Source organism: Prosopis cineraria, unplaced genomic scaffold (genome assembly GCF_029017545.1).
Source record: "Prosopis cineraria cultivar Desert tree isolate PC_DT_omini unplaced genomic scaffold, ASM2901754v1 PC10, whole genome shotgun sequence".
NCBI lineage: Eukaryota > Viridiplantae > Streptophyta > Magnoliopsida > Fabales > Fabaceae > Prosopis > Prosopis cineraria.
The window spans coordinates 12,874,063-12,896,305 of NW_026555341.1; the positions used below are offsets into that span (position 1 = coordinate 12,874,063).

The following is a 22,243-nucleotide window of genomic DNA, read 5'->3' on the forward strand; positions in this document are numbered from 1 at the left end:
CGACATTCGATTGACGTGATCTAGATGTCTATAGAAAGCTCTTAACATGAACTAATTAATGGCATGAGTTTTACTTTCAAAATAAGTCACACTAGGAAGTTGGACATTCAAATACATTTTAATCACTTTTCACAACTTTCACACAAAATAAGTGTCCAAAACCCTCAACAAGTACCAAAAGCTTTTTCTAACACCTAGACTTTATCTATTAAACCTAAGACTACCAATAACACATAACAAGCATTAAAACAATAGTATAACAAAAATTTACTCCTCAACCTCATGTTATCCAAAATAAAGGGGGAGGTAAATTGTGATTACTTTGCATCCAATTCAATCCAAACATGTTCAAATCATCATTTCTATACTTGTACTAGTATTTTGACCTTATAAATATATATATATATATATATATTTCAACATATATAAATACTCAGTGCCTAAAATGCAAATCTAACATTTGTAATAACAAAATAATGCAAGTGCGATAGCATGCATCCTAGAATTGAAAAATCATATACTATTTCACAAATAAATCTAAACTAGAGGCATACAGTAGGAATATGCTAATTCCTAGCCTCCTGAATCTTCTCCCTCTCAATACTAGAGCTAGAGCCTAAAAAGAATTAAATGAACTAAGTGAGTCTAGCCACTCAGTAAAACCTACCCTATATAGTTATATATCAATTAAAAGACAAGCACATGTATAAGAAACTAAGTAAAACATACTCACACATATCATAATTTATCATTTATCATTTAATAACATTCTTGTCTCACAAATACTAGATACATTGTCACCATATTCTCAGATATATGACATGTCCCCTCATTTACATGACTTATGTAACATATTATATATTTACTTAGGCAATGATCAACTAACCTTATCTTCTCCTTATTTCCTCAGACTGAAATCATGGGTTATAACACCGAATAGGGTTCTGTTCGTGTGACTAGACTATCTAAGCTTACTAATCACAAGGTGTGGCCCGGCTAAAAATCACATGACTTACTCAGACCATGACTTTCCCCATTCTCAAATCTCTGAGGTGTCTCATACTTTAGACTATTCTCCTCATTGAATCAGTAGAGATAGCTAGGTTTTAGTTTATCGATAAATTATGGAACAGTCCCTCAACAAATTGTGTGACAAGGCTATACTCCTGTGCACCGGAAGGCAACCTAAATACTATATCGGTTTTCTCTCTACTCTCAATTTCTAGGTGAACTCCCACCACTGATCATTCCATAATCAATACTCACTTATTTTTACATTTTTATTTTCATTTACTCATTATCATCACAATCACATTGGGCTTACGACCATGCACTACCCAAGTGCACATCATTTTTTTATCATTCACTTATAACACTTACACCTATTTTTCAATCACAATTACTTATCTTTATCAAATCAATTACTCACCACTCATTTACAACACATAATCACGTTCATCTTTCTAAAGACATATGCATGTTTATATTCGAAAACATCTTGATTTGACATTTACATTTCCAACCACAATAATATTATGCACATTAAATTTTCATGCACTCATTGGAGCTAACACATACTTTTCACATTGAAATCAACCAATGCATGCCACATTCATAACTAAAAATCAATTTACAATCAATTAACATATAATTACCCAAAATAGAGTTCTCTCAGTTACCTCAAACCTTTGAGAGGTCAAAGATTTACCCCTCAATCTATTAGCTCCCAAGCTTGAATTTTTCAATCCAATAGGTGACCAAAAGCCAAGTACTACAATCAACCAAGTTAAATTTTATCAACATTACCATCTCAAGCATTAAACCCTCAATCTCCACTTCTAAATTGCCCAACATTCATTCCACAAGAATTTAAGCCTATCCTTTCAGTTCATTAATTACCTTTAGTCCCTAATAACATTAATGAACCATTAAATTTATATTAATGGCATTACAATCTTCTAACCACATATAATAAATGAGATTTTTAGATATTAATAGTGCCCAACAACTCAAGACATTAAAAGTTCATTATACTAGGTTTAGATATTCTAATATACTCCCATTAACTTCATTTGAGTTAATAAATTTGGACTCATAACTCATATGGACTGAAAATTCACTTTTACTATCAAACCCTAACTATAAACTCATAAATATGGAAGACATGGGAAGATTAATGAGTGTGATACTTACCTGGAGTATTTGTAGCCTCTAAAATACTCTCAATGTCGTCCACAAGTAAACTCTAGCAAAGCTTGATGCCTCTCTTCCGTTCTCTCTTTTCTTTCTCTCTGTTTTTCGCATCAGTTCATGCATTAATTTTGCAGATTTCACATCGTGCGCCGCGACGTGTGTCATCACACACCGCGGCATGTGGTACAGAGAAAGAAGTTCTCGCCTGATGGCCTGGTGTGCACCACGCACACACTATGGCATGTGGCATAGAGACTGTTTAGTTTGTTTTTCTTTACTTTTTACTTTCCAAATGATCCAATTTTACTTTAAATTTAAATTATATCTAAAATTTTAATAGTGACACTTATTATTCTCCTCTAACCACACACCACATTAACTTATTTAATTATCTTTATTAATATTAATAAATTAAAGAATTAAAAATTGAGATGTTATAGTACGAAACCAAGTGAGGCCAACCACCTATCGTCTACCTCAACCCTCAACTTTCTCGACACTATCTAGCAGTTTGACTCCAATTCTCCCCTCTTCACGCCATCTGGCTGTCTAGCTCCAATGCATCCTTCGCCTGTCCTACGCGGCTTATGTGCTATAGCACCACCAGCCTATCATTTTGAAATCTAGAATGATTACTGTGTGATGATGAAGGAGTTTAAGAGATGTCGGGGGAGATGCTAACAGGGTTCTGAATCAATTCCTTACATAAAATGGACGGAATGTGGGCGAAGAAAACTGTGTTCATCATTAGGGCAACCAATCGACCAGACATCATAGACCTTGCACTTCTGCGCCCTATTCGTCTAGACCGGCTGATTTATATACCCCTCCCAGATGAGGAATCTCGCTATTAGATATGTAAATCGCGCCTTTTAAAATCCCACCTTTCAAAGGATGTTGATCTTAGAGCTCTTGCCAAGTAGAAGGGATGGCGAAGTAAGAAGAAGGAGAAATGGTAGGAGGAGATAGAGGCATTTGCAAAGGAGAAATAGCAGCATCTGCAAGAGGCATTTGCGACGGAGGGAAGCGATGATGAAGATATGGTGAGAGGAGTGAAGGATTTAGAGTGAGACGATAGTTTTGCAAATTTTTTAGTTCACTCTCAACAAAAAATAGTTAAATTGTTTGCTTAGATGTAGCTTAACTATCAACGTCAATTATCTCATGCACTCATTAAAGCTAGTTTATAGCCGCACCTTTCCTTACTTAAAAATCCTCGATGTTTTTTGTTTTTTGGGGGGGGGGGGGGAATTGAGTATTTTTACACCTTTTTCCTTCCAACAAAGGGTGGGAAATGGAACGCTGCTTCTCACTGCCAAGCACCCCTAACCATCTGCACCCAAGTCAATCATTGGACTGAGACTGTAAACAAGTAGAAATGGAACAGTATCTTTGTGCGCCGCAATTGTTTTAACTCCAAGCCTCTAGCCGAATGACATTATTAATTATTATTTATAGCTTCTTGTCATGATTTTCGGGCAATGTTGTGCAGATTCACGCTGCAAAATCCCGGACACATGCAATCTGACATTGTTCCTGCTCCAGTATGGTCTCCCTCTTCCTTCCGGGTCCACACCAACCATCTTGTCTTTTTCTCACATTTTTTCTAAATTATCCAGGTTTCCGCGAGATTCTCTTTCAAATAAACAAGTAATATTTTATCTTTCAAAAACACATATCATTGGGCATTACTGACTCATCGTGATTGAAGTGCTCCGTGGATTGTCCTTGTCTTTTGCAGCGAAATCAAACATGGCTCTTGGAAATTTTCCGACCTTTCCTTCTCTCCCTGCTTCACGAATCCCACCATTGGTCCGGGATTTAGCGAGAGCATGAGATTTTTTCTCAAAAACGACCGAAATTTACTGATAACGTTTCACACTTTCAAGAGCTAACACTGAGCTAGACTAGAGTCAACGTATTGTAACTTCCGCCGAATTTGAGGTTTTTGGCGAGTGGGTTTTTCACGGTTCTCTGTTCTGTGAAGAATGGGTGTGGATAACATTGAAGAGAGCAGTGTCAGATTGTTGGCTAGTAGCAGCGGCGGAAGCACCGGATCTAGGTGGGTTGATGGAAGTGAAGTGGAGTGGGAGTTAACTCCCGGGACGAAGCAAGACGAGAATGAAGGATTGAGTTCAATTAGAAGAAGGATTGTGAAAAGGCCCAAGAGAGTTGACTCGCTTGATGTAGAAGCCATGGAGATATTTGGGAGACACGACCACCACTCCAAGGTAATTTCTTCCTCGTTCTTGATTTTATGACAGATCTTTTGACTATGCATACACCAATGACTAACGAGTAACGAATCAAAACTTATAGACAACATAGGGACTGAAAATGTTGAGCCTGTGTAATTGAGGTGAAAGTCTACATCCAGGACTGGGGTCTTGAAGTAAAGCACCAAGCTTGTTTATTGTTAATTCATTTGTTCGTTACCATTTGTATTGGCAAGGATAATGGGAGATTAAACTTACATTAAAATGGTGTAGTAGAATTATCCTTTCCCATGGCGAAAGGTTAAAAAAGTAGAAGGCGGAAAGGAACCACGAATTGAAATGGCGAGGAAAAGAAGCTAGAACCTCAGAGTTTGGGAGTATTATTGAACACATAACAGTTAAGACGGATAGATGAACGGTTAAATGATGAATATAGTAAAGCACACCAAACTCTCATTACTTTTCATTTAAAATTATCCACGGCTTTCGAAGCAGCTGAAGATTGCGAACTTTATTGTAGTGTACTTAAAACTGTAGTATTGAAATGGTAATCATGGAGAATTTGAATGCGCACTACACTAGCTTTGACAGTGAATCAGTGGTATTAACTTCCTCTTGACCATGTAATGGTGGATACGAAGGCATCTCTCTTGTTTAATCTTTAGTACTTACATGAACCAGGATCCTTCCTTTTGGACCACACTAGCACTAGCATTTCAGACTCTCGGTGTGGTATATGGTGATATGGGAACGAGTCCTCTATATGTTTTTTCAGATGTCTTCAGCAAGGTTCCAATTGATTCAGAAATTGATATCCTGGGGGCATTATCTTTAGTGATGTACACAATAACAATTATACCCTTGGCAAAGTATGTTTTTATAGTCCTCAAGGCAAATGATAATGGAGAAGGTAGTGGCTTTGCAATCTCATTTATAAGTTTTTACTATGACCCATTTATTTAAATTGTAAGTCTGATTTTTTGTGCATTTAATGGACTCAATTGTAGGAGGAACGTTTGCCCTGTACTCGCTGATTTGCAGGTATGCAAATGTGAGTCTTCTTCCAAATCGTCAGCAAGCTGATGAGTATATCTCTAGCTTTAAGCTTAAATTACCCACTCCAGAGCTGGCAAGGGCTTTGACCATAAAAGAAACTCTGGAAAGAAAGTCATCTCTGAAAACCCTTCTGTTACTTTTGGTTCTGATGGGGACTTCCATGATTATTGGAGATGGTATTCTCACTCCAGCAATATCAGGTACATAAACATGCTATTTTTATTGAGTGAAATTCTAGTGACAAGAACCAAGAGAAGTGGCAATAATATACCCTGCTGCTTAAAATCAAGTTAATTTTCAAAGACCATATATATCATTGGCACCGAACATCACAATGTACAAATTGGATAGCTCAGTGATTATTTCTTATCTGGTTAATATATTGATTAGCTAATAAAGTATGGAATGGAAGTCATTTGACAGTTAATGAAAAGGCTATGGAAATCTAGATAACCGATGAAAGACTGATATTTAAATCCATCATTTAATTAGCGTCAACAGTTTCAAGGAGTGGAGAGAAGTACCACCTAGTGTGTTTCCTATGGGATTAATGTTCCGCCATATACAGAAATAAGAAACCCTTCCAATTGAAAGCAATTGTTTAACGTTAATTTCCTGTTTAACATAAAGAGGACTAACTTCCTGGAACTACACTTCAGCATTCTGATGTTAAAATGCCATCCTGATTATCAAATTAATCAATTGCCTACGTAACAAACAAAATGCAAGTATTATTCAATAACCTGCCCCCTCAATTGAAATAACATTTTAATTGTATGTAGCCTGAATAGGATATATTAGGTGCTGTCATGGGGGTTTGCAGTAGTGATCCATCACAGTTTGGGGCTGGATTTTCTTATTTCATTGAATTAGTTTTTCATTTCTACTAGAACACCACTTTCATGAACTTCTTGTTATTTGTTTGAGATTTTCTGTTTTGTTTTTGAGTTGGTGTTTAAAAAAATTTGCTTGTGTTGCAACTAAAGTGGATTTTGATGCTTCTGTCACAGTGATGTCTGCCATAAGTGGTTTGCAAGGTCAAATTGAAGGATTCGATACAAGTGAGTACATTTTCTTTTTCTTTCTAAGAATTTTATTTTTTTCGTTTGGATAAAAACAAAAACCAAATGACAAAGAATGCAAGCAGAAATGAATAAAAACGAAGTCATGGAGCAAGAATTGTTCTAAAATTCCAAGTCACCCTTCCATGTTATGTGTTAATTGTAGAGGTGTTAATTGCATTATTGGATATGGAAGTTCTTATGATATACATTGTGGTCAGGGACTTGAAGCATCTTTATAGAAATAAACAGTGGCCTTGTGGTAAGAGATGGCTAAGAGATCTCCCTATTTAAGATAATGCAAGGAATGAAAGTCTCCCTATTTATAGAAACAAATCTAATTAGTTTTTCTTTTAATATACAACACCTTAACATCTTTTTCATGCTATGTAATGAAATCTTTCCCATGATTTCCTGTGCATTGCATAGGGGAGAGTGCAAGTTATATACATCTCTAGATTGAAAGTCTCTTGATGTCAAATCTTTGTCAGATCTCTCAACCATTGAGTTTGGCATGCTTTGACCTGAGTAGGTCAAAGATGGTTCTGCCTTAAAACACCCAGTTAAACATATTTTGTCTAATTGCCTTTTTAAGAAAGAGGAATCAGATTTTTGTTGCTTAATGCAATTCATGTACTCAACCTCACTGTGCAGGATAAGGCTGCTTCTTGTTTTAATCAAATTTTTGCTGCTTGTTAGATCGACTTGTTTATTTTTAACAACTGAGGTTTTGGTTTCCTCAAGATTGCTGTCTTGTGGTGTGGAACAACAGGCAGCATGCAGTGCTTGCATTTCAACAACAAACTTAATTTTTTTATTCCCTGTTTATTACTTGCAGAGGGAGTGGTTATTATTTCAATTGTAGTCCTTGTGGCTTTGTTCAGCATACAACAGTTTGGTACTGGTAAAGTGGGTTTCATGTTTGCTCCTGTGCTTGCCTTATGGTTCTCTTCTCTGGCTTTGATTGGAATATACAATATACTTAAGCATGACATCAGTGTTCTGAGAGCCTTCAATCCTGCTTATATCTATTATTTCTTCAAGAAGAACACCAAAACTGCATGGTCCTCGCTTGGGGGCTGTGTTTTGTGTATTACAGGTACATCTTTCTCTTGGTTGATTGGCTCTGCTGTTTAGGTTTTATCTTCTTTAGTTCATAATTATGGCCACTGCTTCACTCATCTCCCTAGTATAATCACTTTATGTCCTTATTTTAAATTTGTATTTTTATTTCCTTAAAGTGAGCCAGGAGACGAGATGATCATATATTTAGGCAGTTAATTTTAAAAGCTACTAGGATAAGCAATGGTATAGAAGACACGAGACAGACTGGTCTTTCCTCTCACCCTTTCACTTATACAACGTCTCCGAAATTTTGGCCAAAGAATAAACTTCTCAGTAATAATAGTTGCTAGTTTGACTTAATCTGCATCACATCACATTGCCTCCATGACAAAGAAATGGAGATTTTCTTTCTTTCAAGACTGATATACTTGGGATTGAGTTTGATGACAACATGATTCTTGCTACATGCTTTGTTATGTTGTTCAAACCAGATTTGCTTGGATATAATACAAAATGTGAATGGTCTGGAAGTTATTTTAACACACTTGAGATTAATTGATCATGCTTTTCCTTTGAAATGAGAACATTTGTGATATTTTGAAGGGAAAATGACAATAAAATCTCCCTGAATTATATAAATGACAATATGATCTCTCGAAATGCCATAATTTCACTAAAGTCCTAAAGGACTTCTATGTCAACAAAATTTTAAGGTGAAAAGACCATTTTACCCTTATTGAAAATAACAACCCTTAATTACAACTTTTATTTAAGAATAACAACTTTTTATTCTGTGAATCACAAGAGTTAAATAAGAAATCACAACTTATCAAATATAATTTACGTTATTGAAAAATAAATTCTCAAAATAATAAGCCCGAATGACAACTTTTGATTAAAGAATGACAACTTTTATTGAAAGAATCGCAAGAATTGGACAAAAATTACAACTTATCAATAAGGGTAAAATAGTTTTTTTAATTTAAAATTTATTGACACAGAGATCCCTAGGGACTTTAGTAAAATTATGGCATTTTGATAAAGAATATTGTTATTTATATAATTCAAAGGGATTTTATTGCCATTTTCCCTATTTTGAAATAGCCCTTTCACCGGGGGGCTAAAAGGGAACAAGTAGCTTGTATCAACCTCAAATTTTCTTTTGCAGGTGCTGAAGCAATGTTTGCTGATCTGGGTCACTTTTCTGTAAAATCAATACAGGTTTGTGAATCCTCAATTTCTTTCTTGAAGATTTGACCCATAAGATTAGTTTGCTGTAGCAATCATTGTATGATTAATTGGAAGTCTCATTTAATTGCTCATACAGATTGCCTTTTCTTTTGTGGTATTTCCCTGTCTCCTCCTTGCTTATATGGGCCAAGCTGCTTATCTGATAAAGCACCCTTATTCTCATTCAAGAATATTCTATGAATCTGTTCCAGGTGAAGTCTGCTGACATACGCTAGTACATATGAGCGTTATCCTTCAAATTATAATTAAGAGGTATATAATCTACTTTAATCATTTTGGTACCTGCTGCTTCTTCTTGGTGTAATGCAGAGAGTTTGTTCTGGCCAGTGTTTGTGATAGCCACACTTGCTGCTATGATTGCTAGCCAGGCTATGATATCTGCTACATTTTCATGTGTAAAGCAATCCATGGCGTTGGGCTGCTTTCCAAGGCTCAAGATTGTTCACACCTCAAGGAGGTTTATGGGTCAAATATACATCCCCATAATCAACTATTTTTTGTTGATCATGTGCATGTTAGTTGTTTCCATCTTCCAGAGCACTACAAGTATTGCAAATGCATATGGTAAAGTATCCCCCCTCTCAGTCTTCTCGGAGTGTTTTTTTCTCTTTTCTAGTTCAAGAGTGACCCTGTAATGAATTCTAGAAGTACTTTGTAGAATAATATACTAACTAAAACATCGTATTCTATCTATGTCTGAAGTTGGTAATGATGGCAATTTGATGTGTTAAAATTATATAATTACTTTGACATTGTTATGTGAATAGAACTTTTTCATTGCAGGCCAAAACCAAATGACGTGGGTGCTTTTTAGTACAGTAGGAGAAAATGCAGCAATATGATAGAATCACGCTGTTGATTCCCTTTGTGTAATAACATTTGAGGATTGTTCCTGAATATTTTTGTTTATTCAGTATTTTCTGATACCGATTATAATAAAGCACATGGCCCCACTATGCATTAACTTGAAATCACTTTTTTTTCTTGATTTTTAGATGAAAATAATTTTATTGAATTCCATTTCTTAACTCAAATGCATATTCTATGTTCAAATAAATGCTTTTTACTTGCAAACTTAGCTTGAAGGGACAAAATCAGGTTGCTCAACATGCAACTTACATGGCTAATAGCCCTCATTCTTGACATGATATTTAATGTATCTACTCGTTCAATTTATATGATTGTTGCAGGCATTGCTGAAGTAGGTGTCATGATGGTTAGCACCACCTTGGTGAGTCTTGTGATGCTTCTGATCTGGCAGACCAACTTGTTCCTAGTTTTTGGTTTCCTATTCGTATTCGGATCAGTAGAGCTGGTTTATTTGTCTTCTGTCTTATCAAAAATCACAGAGGGTGGCTGGCTTCCACTTGCTTTTGCTTGTTTTTTCCTCTCTATAATGTACACGTGGAACTATGGAAGTGTTCTGAAATACCAAAGTGAAGTCAGGGAGAAGATTTCCATGGACCTTATGCATGATCTTGGCTCCAATCTTGGAACTGTAAGAGTACCAGGAATCGGATTGTTATACAATGAACTTGTCCGCGGCATTCCCTCCGTTTTTGCCCAGTTCCTCTTGAACCTCCCTGCTGTTCACTCCACTATAGTTTTTGTTTGCATTAAATATGTTCCAGTCCCAGTTGTTCCTCTGGAGGAAAGATTCCTGTTTCGAAGAGTCGGTCCAAAAGATTACCACATGTTTCGCTGTGTTGCCAGGTATGGCTACAAAGATGTACGGAAGGAAGATCATCATGCATTCGAGCAGCTTCTCATCGAAAGCCTGGAGAAATTCTTGAGAAAGGAGGCTCATGATAGTTCCTGGGAGATCAACAAGAATGATGACATGGATAGTGTATCAGTGATATCAAAGGACTCTGACTTTCCCGCTGGCAATGTATCTGAGGACCTTAAGATTCCACTGATGCAGGATCAAAAACCAGAAGAACCAGGAGCTTCTACTTCTCAGCAAGCTTCGACCTTGCTGCCAGCTAGCGTCATGTCATCAGACGAAGACCCTAGTCTTGAATATGAGCTTGCTGCTCTCAGGGAAGCAACAGATTCAGGATTCACCTACTTGCTTGGACATGCGGATGTGAGGGCAAGGAAGAACTCCATTTTCGTCAAGAAGCTTGTGATCAATTATTTCTACGCATTTCTGAGGAATAACTGCAGAGGAGGTACAGCAAACATGAGAGTGCCTCACACCAACATTGTTCAAGTGGGGATGACTTACATGGTCTGACTCACTCACGTTCTTGTGTCTGACGTCTGCAGTGAAACTCATTCTGGAAATATTGGCATTATTATTTGGCCCTATTCTTTGCTCTTAGCCAATGATGGATATTTGGCTCCCTCTTGTAAATTATCTCTAGAAGGCTAAAAACCCCCAGATTGTATTGCCTATTATACTAGTATTGAACGAATTGGGTTGTTTCATATTTTTCTCTTAATTCCAGATTATTGTGTACTTGTTTTATGTATGTATGTATGTTCACTCTTTGTGATCCTAGCAACTTTTTTCTACATTCCTATTATCCTAAAATCAGAAGACAGCTGATTTTACTTGCTTTACCACGAGACCAGACACTTAAAATGACAGCATCTCAGCGTATCAAACGAAAGATATGAGATGAGTTAGCCTGTTTAACCTATGTAAAAAAAGAAGGAAAAAAAGAAAGGAAAAAAAACAGAAAGCAAGAGTAAAATATACATTGCTTTTTCTTCAATTTTGGTAAAATTACAAAAAACTTCCAATATTTTTAAAATCAATAATTTATTCTAATTTTTAATAGAGAAAATGACAATAAAATTTTTTTGAAATATATAAATCCCTCTAAAATATATAAATGATAATTTGATCCTTTGAAATATCATAATTTTCCTAAAGTTCCTAAAGACTTTTCCGTCATTAATAAATTTATATAAATTATCAAATTACCCTTGTTGAAAATAAATTATTCACAAGTTTTGTTTAAATATTCACAACTTTTCTTCTTATATTCACAACAATACAACAACAAATCACAACTCGTATGTTAAATTTTTTATTTGCTATTGCATTGTTGCGAATATAAGAAGAAAATTTATGAATATTTAAACAAAACTTGTAAATTATTTATTTTAAATAAGGATAATTTGGTAATTTATATAACTTCATTAATGACAGAAAAGTCTTTAGAGATTTCAGAAAAATTATGGCATTTCAATGGATCAAATTATCATTTATATATTTTGGAGAGATTTTATTATCATTTTTCCTTTTTAATACAATTAAGAGTATTTCACTAAAGATTCTAAAATGCTTCTTTTATTAATCCAGTTTATATTTTAAAAAATTATAATTATTAATGAATCCCCATAATCTTATTGTTTAATCTCTCTTTGATTTGAACAATTTCAAATAGTTTTGTATGGTACTTTTTCTGTTCCAAATTATAAAAAAATTTTAGAGGAATTTTATTGTCCTAAAATATAAAATAATTTGAAAAAAAATGTTTCATTAATGATATTTCTCTAGTATTATCACACAAGTTAAAGCAAAATTGAAATGATATTATAGGGTAATGATTAAATATATAAAAATACTTTTGAAAGTTTATCGTTTTATTTTGAAAAATTAAATTTATAAATATCATCATTGAGTTCTATTGGTTTGCGTAATCTTATCTTAAATTATCTTATAATTTTAAATGGAGAGGTAATATTTAAATAAATGTCTTTACAATAGTAAATTAAAATTAATAACCTTTATAATAATTTTTTTAAAAAATGACTTGCAAATATTGCTAAATAAACATTTTTAGTAAGATTTCATCAAAAAAAATATTTACATTAAGAAAGGATATTTTAGAAAAAAAAACACTAAATTTGGTTAGTTAGCACTAAGGAACAAATTAACAGTTGGATATAAAAGAAAATAAAATTTTTAAAATAGAAGAAAAGTTTGTGTAATATAACTTTTGATTTTTTACATATTAAAATAAAGGATCTTTGCAATTATAATAGAATATAGGAAGATTAATAAAGAGATCTCAAAAGAATCAATTAATTTAAGTTAAGTCTCAAATGTTAAATTTCAAAAATTTACAACTTAATTTCTTAATTTTGCAACTGCATTGTCATAAATTTATAACTTATTTTTTAAATTTTAACATAATTAAAAAATAAAAAAATTATTTTTCTATTAAAAGTTGAAATACAAGTTAAAAATTCATCAAAACAGAATTTTAAAATTAAAAGATTGAGTTGTAAATTTTTAAAATTTAACACTTGAGTTGCAAATTTTAATATGGTTGAAAAATAAAAAAATTTATTTTTTCTATTAAAAGTTAGAATACAAGTTGTAAATTACTCACAATGGAGTTTCAAAATTAAAAAATTAAGTTATAAATTTTTAAAATTTAATATTAGAAATTTAAATTAAATTAATTAATTTTTTTAAAATCTCTTTATTATCCTTCTTAAAATATAAGGAGGATGAGGCTATTATTGGGTGGGTTGTCTCCAACACCTTCATAGACACAATAGGATATGATAGGTGGATATTTATATTTTTAAAAAAATTGCAGTTAGGTCTTAAAATAATAAATAAATACTAAGTCCTTAATAAATTTTTTTTATAAAATAAATTATAAATATCAATTCAAACAGTTACAAACAAAAGTTTTTATTATAATTTAAAAGTTATATTTAATATTTAAATACTTATTTATAATTGAAACTCTTAAATTTATAATAATTTGAATTGATATTAACTTACTTTCAAAAAAAATTATTAAAAATTTAACCAATATTAATTCACTGTTTTTGAACCGAACTGTCATGATCCCTTTATATTTTTTACGATATGATACGTTAAATACACACATATATATTTAACGCACTAGAAATTTCAATTCAAAACAATGTCCAAATTAATATATTGATTAACACTAACCAGATCATATTGATGAGAATTGTTAAGCAATTTTGAGCCACGATGGCTGTCTCACTGTCTTCGAACCTAATGTGTTTAAGATAAATTACATTGATGATGATTGTTAGTACTTTTTTTATTTTAAATTATAGGATATTTTTAAAAGAATTTTTTCATTTCAAAAAATAAGATACTTTAAGATTTTACTAAATACATTAATTTTAATATTATTTTTTTTCTTTTTATGATTAATTTTTATTCCTTCTCCTCTTAATATATTAAATGATGAGTATTTTTAAAAATTTATATTTTTTAAAGAAATATAAAATTGTTAAGTGTATTTAATGAAATTTATTGATATATAAAATTTTATGTAAAAGTGTCTCATAATTTAAAATATAAAAAAAATATTTAATTATTAATTATTTGATTGATTAATTAATAATTGATAAATTGACAATGGAGCAGGACAAATTCATGCCATCCAAAAGAACATTTCTCTGGTCACTGTTTGTCTTCAAAGAAAGACAAGCTGAGGGAGCGAGGGTTTTTTATCTTACACTGAGTGGTCATAGACCGAACAAGAAGAAGAAGAAGAAGGCGACGAGCAATGGCTATGGCAAGCGTGGCCAGACGGAAGGCTTATCTTTTGTCGAGGAATTTCTCCCCGGAGACTCTCAGGTACTCCCTGTCTCTTGCTTCTTTCTCCAGGGGATTCGCTTCAGGATCTGACGAAAACGACGTCGTCGTTATTGGTGGAGGCCCCGGCGGCTACGTCGCCGCCATTAAAGCTGCTCAGCTTGGTCTCAAGACCACTTGCATCGAGAAGCGTGGCACCCTTGGTGGCACCTGCCTCAACGTTGGCTGCATCCCGTCCAAGGTAATCTATTCCTTTTTTTAATAAATAAATGTTCATCTGTATCTGAATTTCCTTGTCATCTGTCATACGGTTCAACTTGATTGGAGTACTCTGTCTAGTTTCTTTGAATTGAATTTTCCCTTTCTCCCCCCCCTGTTGGACCAGTGCAAATGTTATTGAATCTGTCGGCTCTCCGGTTTACTTCTAGATATTAGATTTTTTTTTTTTTACAAAGAATTTTAAGGAATAGAGAAGTCTTTTGTTGTACAAATAGCTTAATTGGAGTTCCTAGAGTATTAGTAATTTCAGTCCTGAATTATGGAAAGATAAAGTTATTAATATGGAGTTCCTTGACTTTTGATCCGGGTTATATATATCATACCCCTTGTTGCCACAATACGTTGAGTACTTAAGCCGCTTACCTGCTAACTTCAGAATCTGAGTGGCAACTATTTTGATACTTGTACTTTACATGATTTGCCATACCAATCCATAGACTTGTATTAAAGTCTCAGCGAAATATTTCATTTCATGCTGTAAAATTGTATCTAGTAACTTTTTTCTTCTTTTCATGAACTGTAAACAGAGTTAGACGTTTGAAAATAAATGGTGGATAAAGTCTTATCTTTAGATAAAATATACTCATCTATCGGTGTTTATTATGGTTTGGTTCAGGCACTGCTGCATTCTTCCCATATGTACCACGAGGCCAAACATTCATTTGCCAGCCATGGAGTGAAACTTTCATCTGTTGAGGTAGATTTGCCAGCCATGATGGCCCAGAAAAATAAAGCTGTGTCTAATCTTACTCGTGGTATTGAAGGTTTATTCAAGAAAAACAAGGTAAACTATGTCAAAGGATATGGCAAATTTACTTCCCCATCTGAAGTCTCTGTGGACACCATTGATGGTGGGAATACTGTCGTACAAGGCAAGAATATTATAATTGCAACTGGTTCTGATGTGAAATCTCTACGTGGTGTTCCTATTGATGAAAAGAAAATTGTATCATCAACGGGCGCTCTCTCTTTGTCGGAAATCCCCAAGACACTTGTGGTCATCGGGGCTGGCTATATTGGGCTGGAAATGGGATCAGTGTGGGGCCGACTTGGCTCTGAGGTAACTGTTGTTGAGTTTGCCCCTGATATTGTTCCAACCATGGATGCCGAAGTTCGAAAGCAGTTTCAGCGTTCTCTTGAGAAACAAGGAATGAAATTCAAGCTGAAAACTAAGGTGGTAGGAGTGGATGCTTCTGGGGATGGTGTGAAGCTGACAATTGAACCGGCTGAAGGAGGTGACAAAAGCACTCTAGAAGCAGACGTAGTTCTTGTATCTGCTGGTAGGACTCCATTCACAGCTGGACTTGGGTTGGACAAGATAGGAGTTGAAACCGACAAGGCAGGACGGATTTTAGTGAATGAAAGATTTATGACAAATGTGTCTGGAGTTTATGCAATTGGAGATGTAATTCCAGGTCCAATGTTGGCACATAAAGCAGAAGAGGATGGGGTAGCCTGTGTAGAGTACATTGCTGGTAAGGTTGGCCACGTTGACTATGACAAGGTCCCGGGGGTTGTTTATACACACCCTGAGGTTGCATACGTCGGGAAAACTGAAGAGCAGGTGAAGGCACTCGGCGTCAAATATTCCGTTGGGAAGTTCCCTTTCATGGCTAATAGTAGGGCTAAGGCAATCGATGATGCCGAAGGACTGGTAAAGATATTGGCTGAAAAGGAGACAGACAAGATTTTGGGGGTACATATTATGGCACCCAACGCAGGAGAGCTCATTCACGAAGCAGCCGTAGCCTTGCAATATGGTGCATCAAGTGAGGACATAGCACGTGTTTGTCATGCGCACCCGACAATGAGCGAGGCCGTGAAAGAAGCTGCAATGGCCACTTTTGACAAGCCAATTCACATTTGATTCTATTTTGCCCATCAATTTTTACCTAGCGTTCCAAGAAGATTCAGGTGTTTAAATCCTGATTGGCCCTTCATTTACGTATATTCGTCATAATTTACTGATATGCATAATAACGTGAATAACTGTGTGGCTTTTATTCTCTTGATACAAATATTTTTCTTACTGCCTGGATACGGAAGCTTGACTTGAGGGTGGCTTAACCAAGATTAACCTGAATCTGGAATCTAAGAAATTGGGTGGCAAAGCCAAAAAATTTCTTTGCCATGGCTGGTCAGGAGATGATGATTGTGCAAGTTAGGGAGCATCGAGCTTGAAAAGCGATATCGGAGGGGAAGAGAAATGGAAGTTTCATTTAAAAAATAAAAAACCATCTAATTTTTGTTATTTTATTTCTATACACAAAGAGTGTAAGCAAACTTCATACTATTTACACAAGGAATGAGGGCTTTTATCGTTCATCAGTCTCGGTTATGCCACTTTAAATTAGAATTTAAAAGTTTTATATTCGGTTTTCTATTATTTCTTTTCGAAAGCACAGGCAGGACTTTTCATCTTTAGGGGAAAAAATAAATTAAATATTTTTGAAGAAAATTTGATATTCCCTGCAAAATTTATGAATGCGTTTAAATTTAATGTGGGAAGTTTACCAAGGATTGCTTTCATCATTTCTTTTTGTTCCAAAATTTTACTAGTTAAATGTATGAGGATATGTGCTTATACAGGATTAAAGCAATAGATGGAGATTTTTGCTCCTCTTAAAAATAATTTAAGGAAAAAAGATGTTTCACCTACTAATATAAATATTCAATGCTCCTTGAAGGAGAAAAATTAAAGTATTGAAAATCATATTAATCATTGAACCGATTGAGATAGTGATATAAGGGTTAATGGTCTAATCAAGGATTAATTTGAAATCAAATTGATCACAATTAAAATAATATAATCTACTTAAATATATAAAAATATTCATATGAAAAACAGTAATATTTAAATAAAAGTCTTTAATTCTTGAGTAAATAAAAAATTTATCTATAAAATTTTATGCATGTCTTCTAGAAATAATAATTATAAGTTTTTGAAAATAATAAAATACAATAACATTAAAATTATTAATTAAGAAATTTATATTTGATTTAGGGTTCAATATTCAAAAAAAAAACAAAGAAAAAAAATAATAATAAAATCTGACCCCGCTCATCCTATTAACCCACTGGGTTAGTCAAGTTTGTCTGGATTGAAGCCAGGTCATGTGATCGGTTCCCTTAATCAATCGGATCAATTAGATGATCAGTTCACTAGTTAATTGGTCAACCCGATTGGGTCGGTTTGGGTTTACAAATAATGAGAAAAATGCATTTTAACTCATTTATATATGCTCAATTTTACATAATACTACAGGATATAAATTTTTAAAAGTTAATACATGCATGTATTACTTGTACATATATTTCTTTTAAAAATTGGCCACGATTAATTTCTATATTTTCACTTGATAATGTTTTTCCTTTCAAAATATTTTGAATTATTATTTATTAGATTATTATGTTTTTCATACACACGTACTTAGATCAATAAATCCATTTATTCCTAGAGGATTATAATATTAAGATATAAAAATTAATCATTTATTTAATATAATTAATTCAATTACAACCCAATTCTTCAAATTCAATCAGTTAATTCGTTGGTCCAAAAAACCAGTCAATTCACTCATCCTTTTCAGAAAAATATCTAATCTATTACTCATTAGGAATCAAATTGTAACCAAGTCATAAAACATAGAAATCAACAGATTGAATTATCAAAACTAGAGATTAAGTTCAGAGCTAAACTGTAATCAAATCAAAACTAAATAGATTAAATAATTAATTATCCTAATCAGGATTCTATATTATATACTTGCTTTTTTTTTTAAATAAGAATATACTTGCTCATTTTAAAAAGCTGAAACGAGGCATTTGTCTATCTTCAACCCTATGCAACTCCATAAGCCTATACACGCATTTGAACTCCGGATTCCAAAATAAAAACACAAAGACGTATATTTTTAGTTTTGGCCCAAAGGAAAGGACGTATACAAGATCACGTCAACACGGATGTAATACCTTGTCAATTGTAGCTACAAATAAATATACACGAAATTGTCAACAATTGAGAAGGGGCAAATAAACATTTGTAGCTTTCCTTCCAAATATCCAAATCATGAAAACACGTCATCTGAGAACATTGTGACCTCATCAAATGCACATAATCCCCATCAAACCGAACAAAGATCTATTTCATCCTGAATGAATTTTCTATAGTGATTTCATTAGAAGTGAGGAAACAGATCAACACACAATAGAAGATCCCACTTCTAATGCGTGGGTCCCGTTACTATTTTAATTCAATGCCTCTCCTTGCTTCAAGTGAACTCACTCTGGAGCATCTCTTTCGCTATTTCATCATACAAAACCAGGACCAGGACTAACCATGGGACCATAGCTCGCCCCCTGAACATCAACTTCCATCCATAATCCCTAAGAGTTGCAACTCCAGACATGCTTCAATCATCTGGGTCTTCTCGCATATCCGGCCGCCTCCTCGATTGCAATGCCAGGCGTGCATCTCTCTCTCGTTCAAACTCACGGTAATCTGCTCGCTGCAAGAAGGAAACCCTATCCAGATACTGGTTTGAACTCTTCTTGTAAGCATCAAGCTCGTCTTCCAGTCCCTTATTTTCTTCCTTAAATTCTCCCCAGTCCATTTTGGTCTTGTCTAGTACACTGAGCTTCTGTTTCTTCTTAATTTGTTCAAGCACAACATCCACAGCAGAAGGTGCAGGAGCTTTGGTTCTTTCTATCGCCTCCTTTGAATCAGCATCAACAAGCTTTTTAACTTCAATTTCTTTACCAGCAAAATCCCGAACCTCCGTAATCTAATCCAAGAAAACAGTTAAAACCATGAATTTATACGCAAATGACTTGCTTATAGATGTCATGCATGGCAGTAAATGACATCGACTGCCTTAAAATTCAAAGCATTTCAATGAAAACATACCTCCAAACTAATGCCAGATTAAACAATAGATGGATTCCTTATTCCAATAGAAGAACTTCCAGTATAAAAAAAAAAATGCAATAGAAGAATTCCTTATTCCAACTACCAAGAAAGATATTGGACCCCAATTGCACAAACTGAGTGATCTATGTCAAACACTTCCTAATACAATTTAGGTAGTCCGCACTGACTTTGAAAATAGAGTAAAAATCTAGCCTTACCACATACACATCCTCTGTTTCTTTTTCTTTTTTGGATGAACAATATTGCAACGACATCTCACTATAGCCACATTAATACATGTTGATACCAATAAGTACTAACTGTAGACCACCAAAAAAACACAGGCGACCTTAAGGAATGCTTACTGCAATTTTCCCTCTGCCTGATGCAGCAGCGGCAGCATCATCTTTAACTGCTGCCAGAGCAGCAGCAGCAATTTTCTTGGCTTCATCATTTGTATTTTCCTCAATAGGGATAGTTCTCTTCTGGGATGCATCTTGCCCAAGGGATTCAGCTGCCTTTGGTGACATGCCCAAATAAGACATCCAATTCTATGACCAAAAGCATTAAGTGAACAGAAATCAAACTCCTAGGCAAAAAATAAAAAGAAAAAAAGAAAAAAAAAAGCACAAATCAAGCTCAAGCTAATATCCAAGGAAATAGGTTCTTTCAGAAACACCTAGCCACCTACAAATCAGAGCCTTCGGGGGGATTTAGTGCCAAAAAGAAGAGCTTACAGTAGATGTCTTCTTCGTAGTTTTCCTGGCAGTGGAATTATGCTTGCTTACAATGCTTCTGAGAATCTTGCTAGATACTCCTTTGTTCATGTCTTGCCACATGGCATCAACTTGGGCCTTCATTTCTAGCAAGACAAAGAGCATAATAACAAGTTTATTCACAACCATAAATGTCAATTCCTCAATGAAGTAGGCATTACAGAAGAGCAGCAGCACATTGATTGAACATGAAAGTTGAAGATCAAATGTCACAAATTCTCACCAGAGTCTTCTTGTTTTCCCTCCAATACTGACCCAGGAACAACTTCATTGACAGAATCAGAAGAAATAACATCCTTCCCGTTGACATTATCTGAAAAATGAAATCTAAATTATTATCTGAAGCAATTCTAGCTTATATTCCTTTTTTTCGTTATATGACATAACAAAGGTTTGAACCTAAGACTCTATACTGATCACAATCCTCATTAGACTATACATAGTATCTTCTGATTCTAGCTTAGAATAATCTTGAATAAGGAAGAGAATAAAACCATCTGTTTAAACCGGTGAAAGCATCTGGAAAGCGTAACCCTTACCTAGGAATGCTTCTTAAGCCAGTTAATCACAGATTTTGACTGAAGAACTTGCTTAGAATACTTACATTGACACCATTCAGATTTTTGCCATGTAGGGGACTCAAGAAATCAGCATATCCAGCCAAGTACACCTCTATGAAGTAACTAAATGTCTATGATGATAATGCCACCGGCCAAAACCCATCATCATAAATCATAAATAAAAATAAACAAATTCTGATAACATCGTATTTCCTTTCATTTACCAGCTAAACACATTCTAAACAGACTACAACAGGATCAAAAAGCTATGCCGGACGCCTGAACGGAGAATGCAGAACTCACCGTTACGCATGATATGATTGATGTTTCTGGATCTCGCGATCTCACGAAAACAAACAAATCAGGAATTGAGATAATTTACACGAATCTTTTCTCTACAAATATCACTTTTAACGCATCCGATACACGGCCTCCGGTGGGAATGCGCAGCGCGACGAGATGACGATAACCTGTAAATCTGCAAACCCTAAACAATAACGAGTTCGAGGTAGAAGACGATGCGAGGAATTAGCCCAATGCTGTTACTCCGAAACGCACCGTTGCACTAATGCATTTTATTTATTTATATATAATTTAATAAGGGGCCAAAATTTTAAAAAAAAAAAAAAACGCAAACAAACGAACAAGAGATGACGATAATTTGTTTCAGGCCACGTTTTTAAAATATGGCCCAAGAATAACAAGTGGCACATTTTAAAATCATTTGTTAAGTGAAAATGGAAACTCAATGGCCCAAAACGATATCAAAATCCAATAAAGTTTTTTACCAAAAAAGAAGATCAATGGCCCAAAAGAAAAATAGCCTCAGCTTTGTACATAAAATAAAAAAAAACAAAAAAGTAAATTGATAATTTACTCTCTCTATCAATCCATTAAAAAAATGTTTATACTTATATGAAATTTATCAAAAAATATTAATATGTTGAACATTAAATAGAGGGAGAATGTAACGACGGAAGGATAATATTAAAATAGGTATAATTAATAAGAACATTATTTTTATTAAAATATCTTATATTTAGGACTATCAAATCACTTTTAAAATGTATTATAAACTGAAATAGAGGAAATATATCTAAATAGATTCATGAAATATCTTTATTTTTTATGGAATCATGTTCCATGCTCAAAGTGTTTATCATTAATTTTTTTTAATTAAAAAGGGCAAGCAAAGCTTGAAAAAAGTATTAGTCAACCATGGGAATTAAACTCCTCTCCTGCGTATAAACAGAGACGCATTCAGGAGTAACATAATTAAAACAAGAAATGAAAGGAGTACTTGAATGAGCACTTTTGGCTATACAG

The 22,243-nt window shown here is 34.1% G+C and overlaps 3 protein-coding genes across 4 annotated transcripts; 2 read left to right on the forward strand and 1 right to left on the reverse strand.

Annotated features, from left to right (window-relative positions):
• Positions 1–3,797: 3,797 nt before the first annotated feature.
• Positions 3,798–11,319, forward strand: LOC129321713 (putative potassium transporter 12). 2 transcript variants are annotated; one of them, XM_054967601.1, is made up of 10 exons: positions 3,798–3,812; positions 3,935–4,424; positions 5,091–5,319; positions 5,417–5,665; positions 6,476–6,526; positions 7,365–7,625; positions 8,760–8,812; positions 8,919–9,033; positions 9,152–9,406; positions 10,033–11,319. In XM_054967601.1, exons 2-10 carry the CDS (start codon positions 4,182–4,184, stop codon positions 11,079–11,081), a joined length of 2,505 nt encoding a protein of 834 aa, XP_054823576.1. In that variant the 5' UTR covers positions 3,798–3,812; positions 3,935–4,181; the 3' UTR covers positions 11,082–11,319. The 2 variants fall into 2 exon arrangements, with proteins under 2 accessions (XP_054823576.1, XP_054823575.1); XM_054967600.1 differs by lacking the exon at positions 3,798–3,812 and having other exon boundaries at positions 3,873–4,424.
• Positions 11,320–14,249: 2,930 nt separating this feature from the next.
• Positions 14,250–16,710, forward strand: LOC129321714 (dihydrolipoyl dehydrogenase, mitochondrial-like). Its single transcript, XM_054967602.1, has 2 exons — positions 14,250–14,634; positions 15,289–16,710. Exons 1-2 carry the CDS (start codon positions 14,365–14,367, stop codon positions 16,537–16,539), a joined length of 1,521 nt encoding a protein of 506 aa, XP_054823577.1. The 5' UTR covers positions 14,250–14,364; the 3' UTR covers positions 16,540–16,710.
• Positions 16,711–18,612: 1,902 nt separating this feature from the next.
• LOC129322980 (uncharacterized) lies at positions 18,613–21,461 on the reverse strand. Its single transcript, XM_054969467.1, has 5 exons — positions 21,221–21,461; positions 20,581–20,670; positions 20,319–20,443; positions 19,947–20,132; positions 18,613–19,456 (listed from the first exon to the last, which is right to left on the reverse strand). Exons 1-5 carry the CDS (start codon positions 21,228–21,230, stop codon positions 19,085–19,087), a joined length of 783 nt encoding a protein of 260 aa, XP_054825442.1. The 5' UTR covers positions 21,231–21,461; the 3' UTR covers positions 18,613–19,084.
• Between the last annotated feature and the right edge of the window lie 782 nt (positions 21,462–22,243).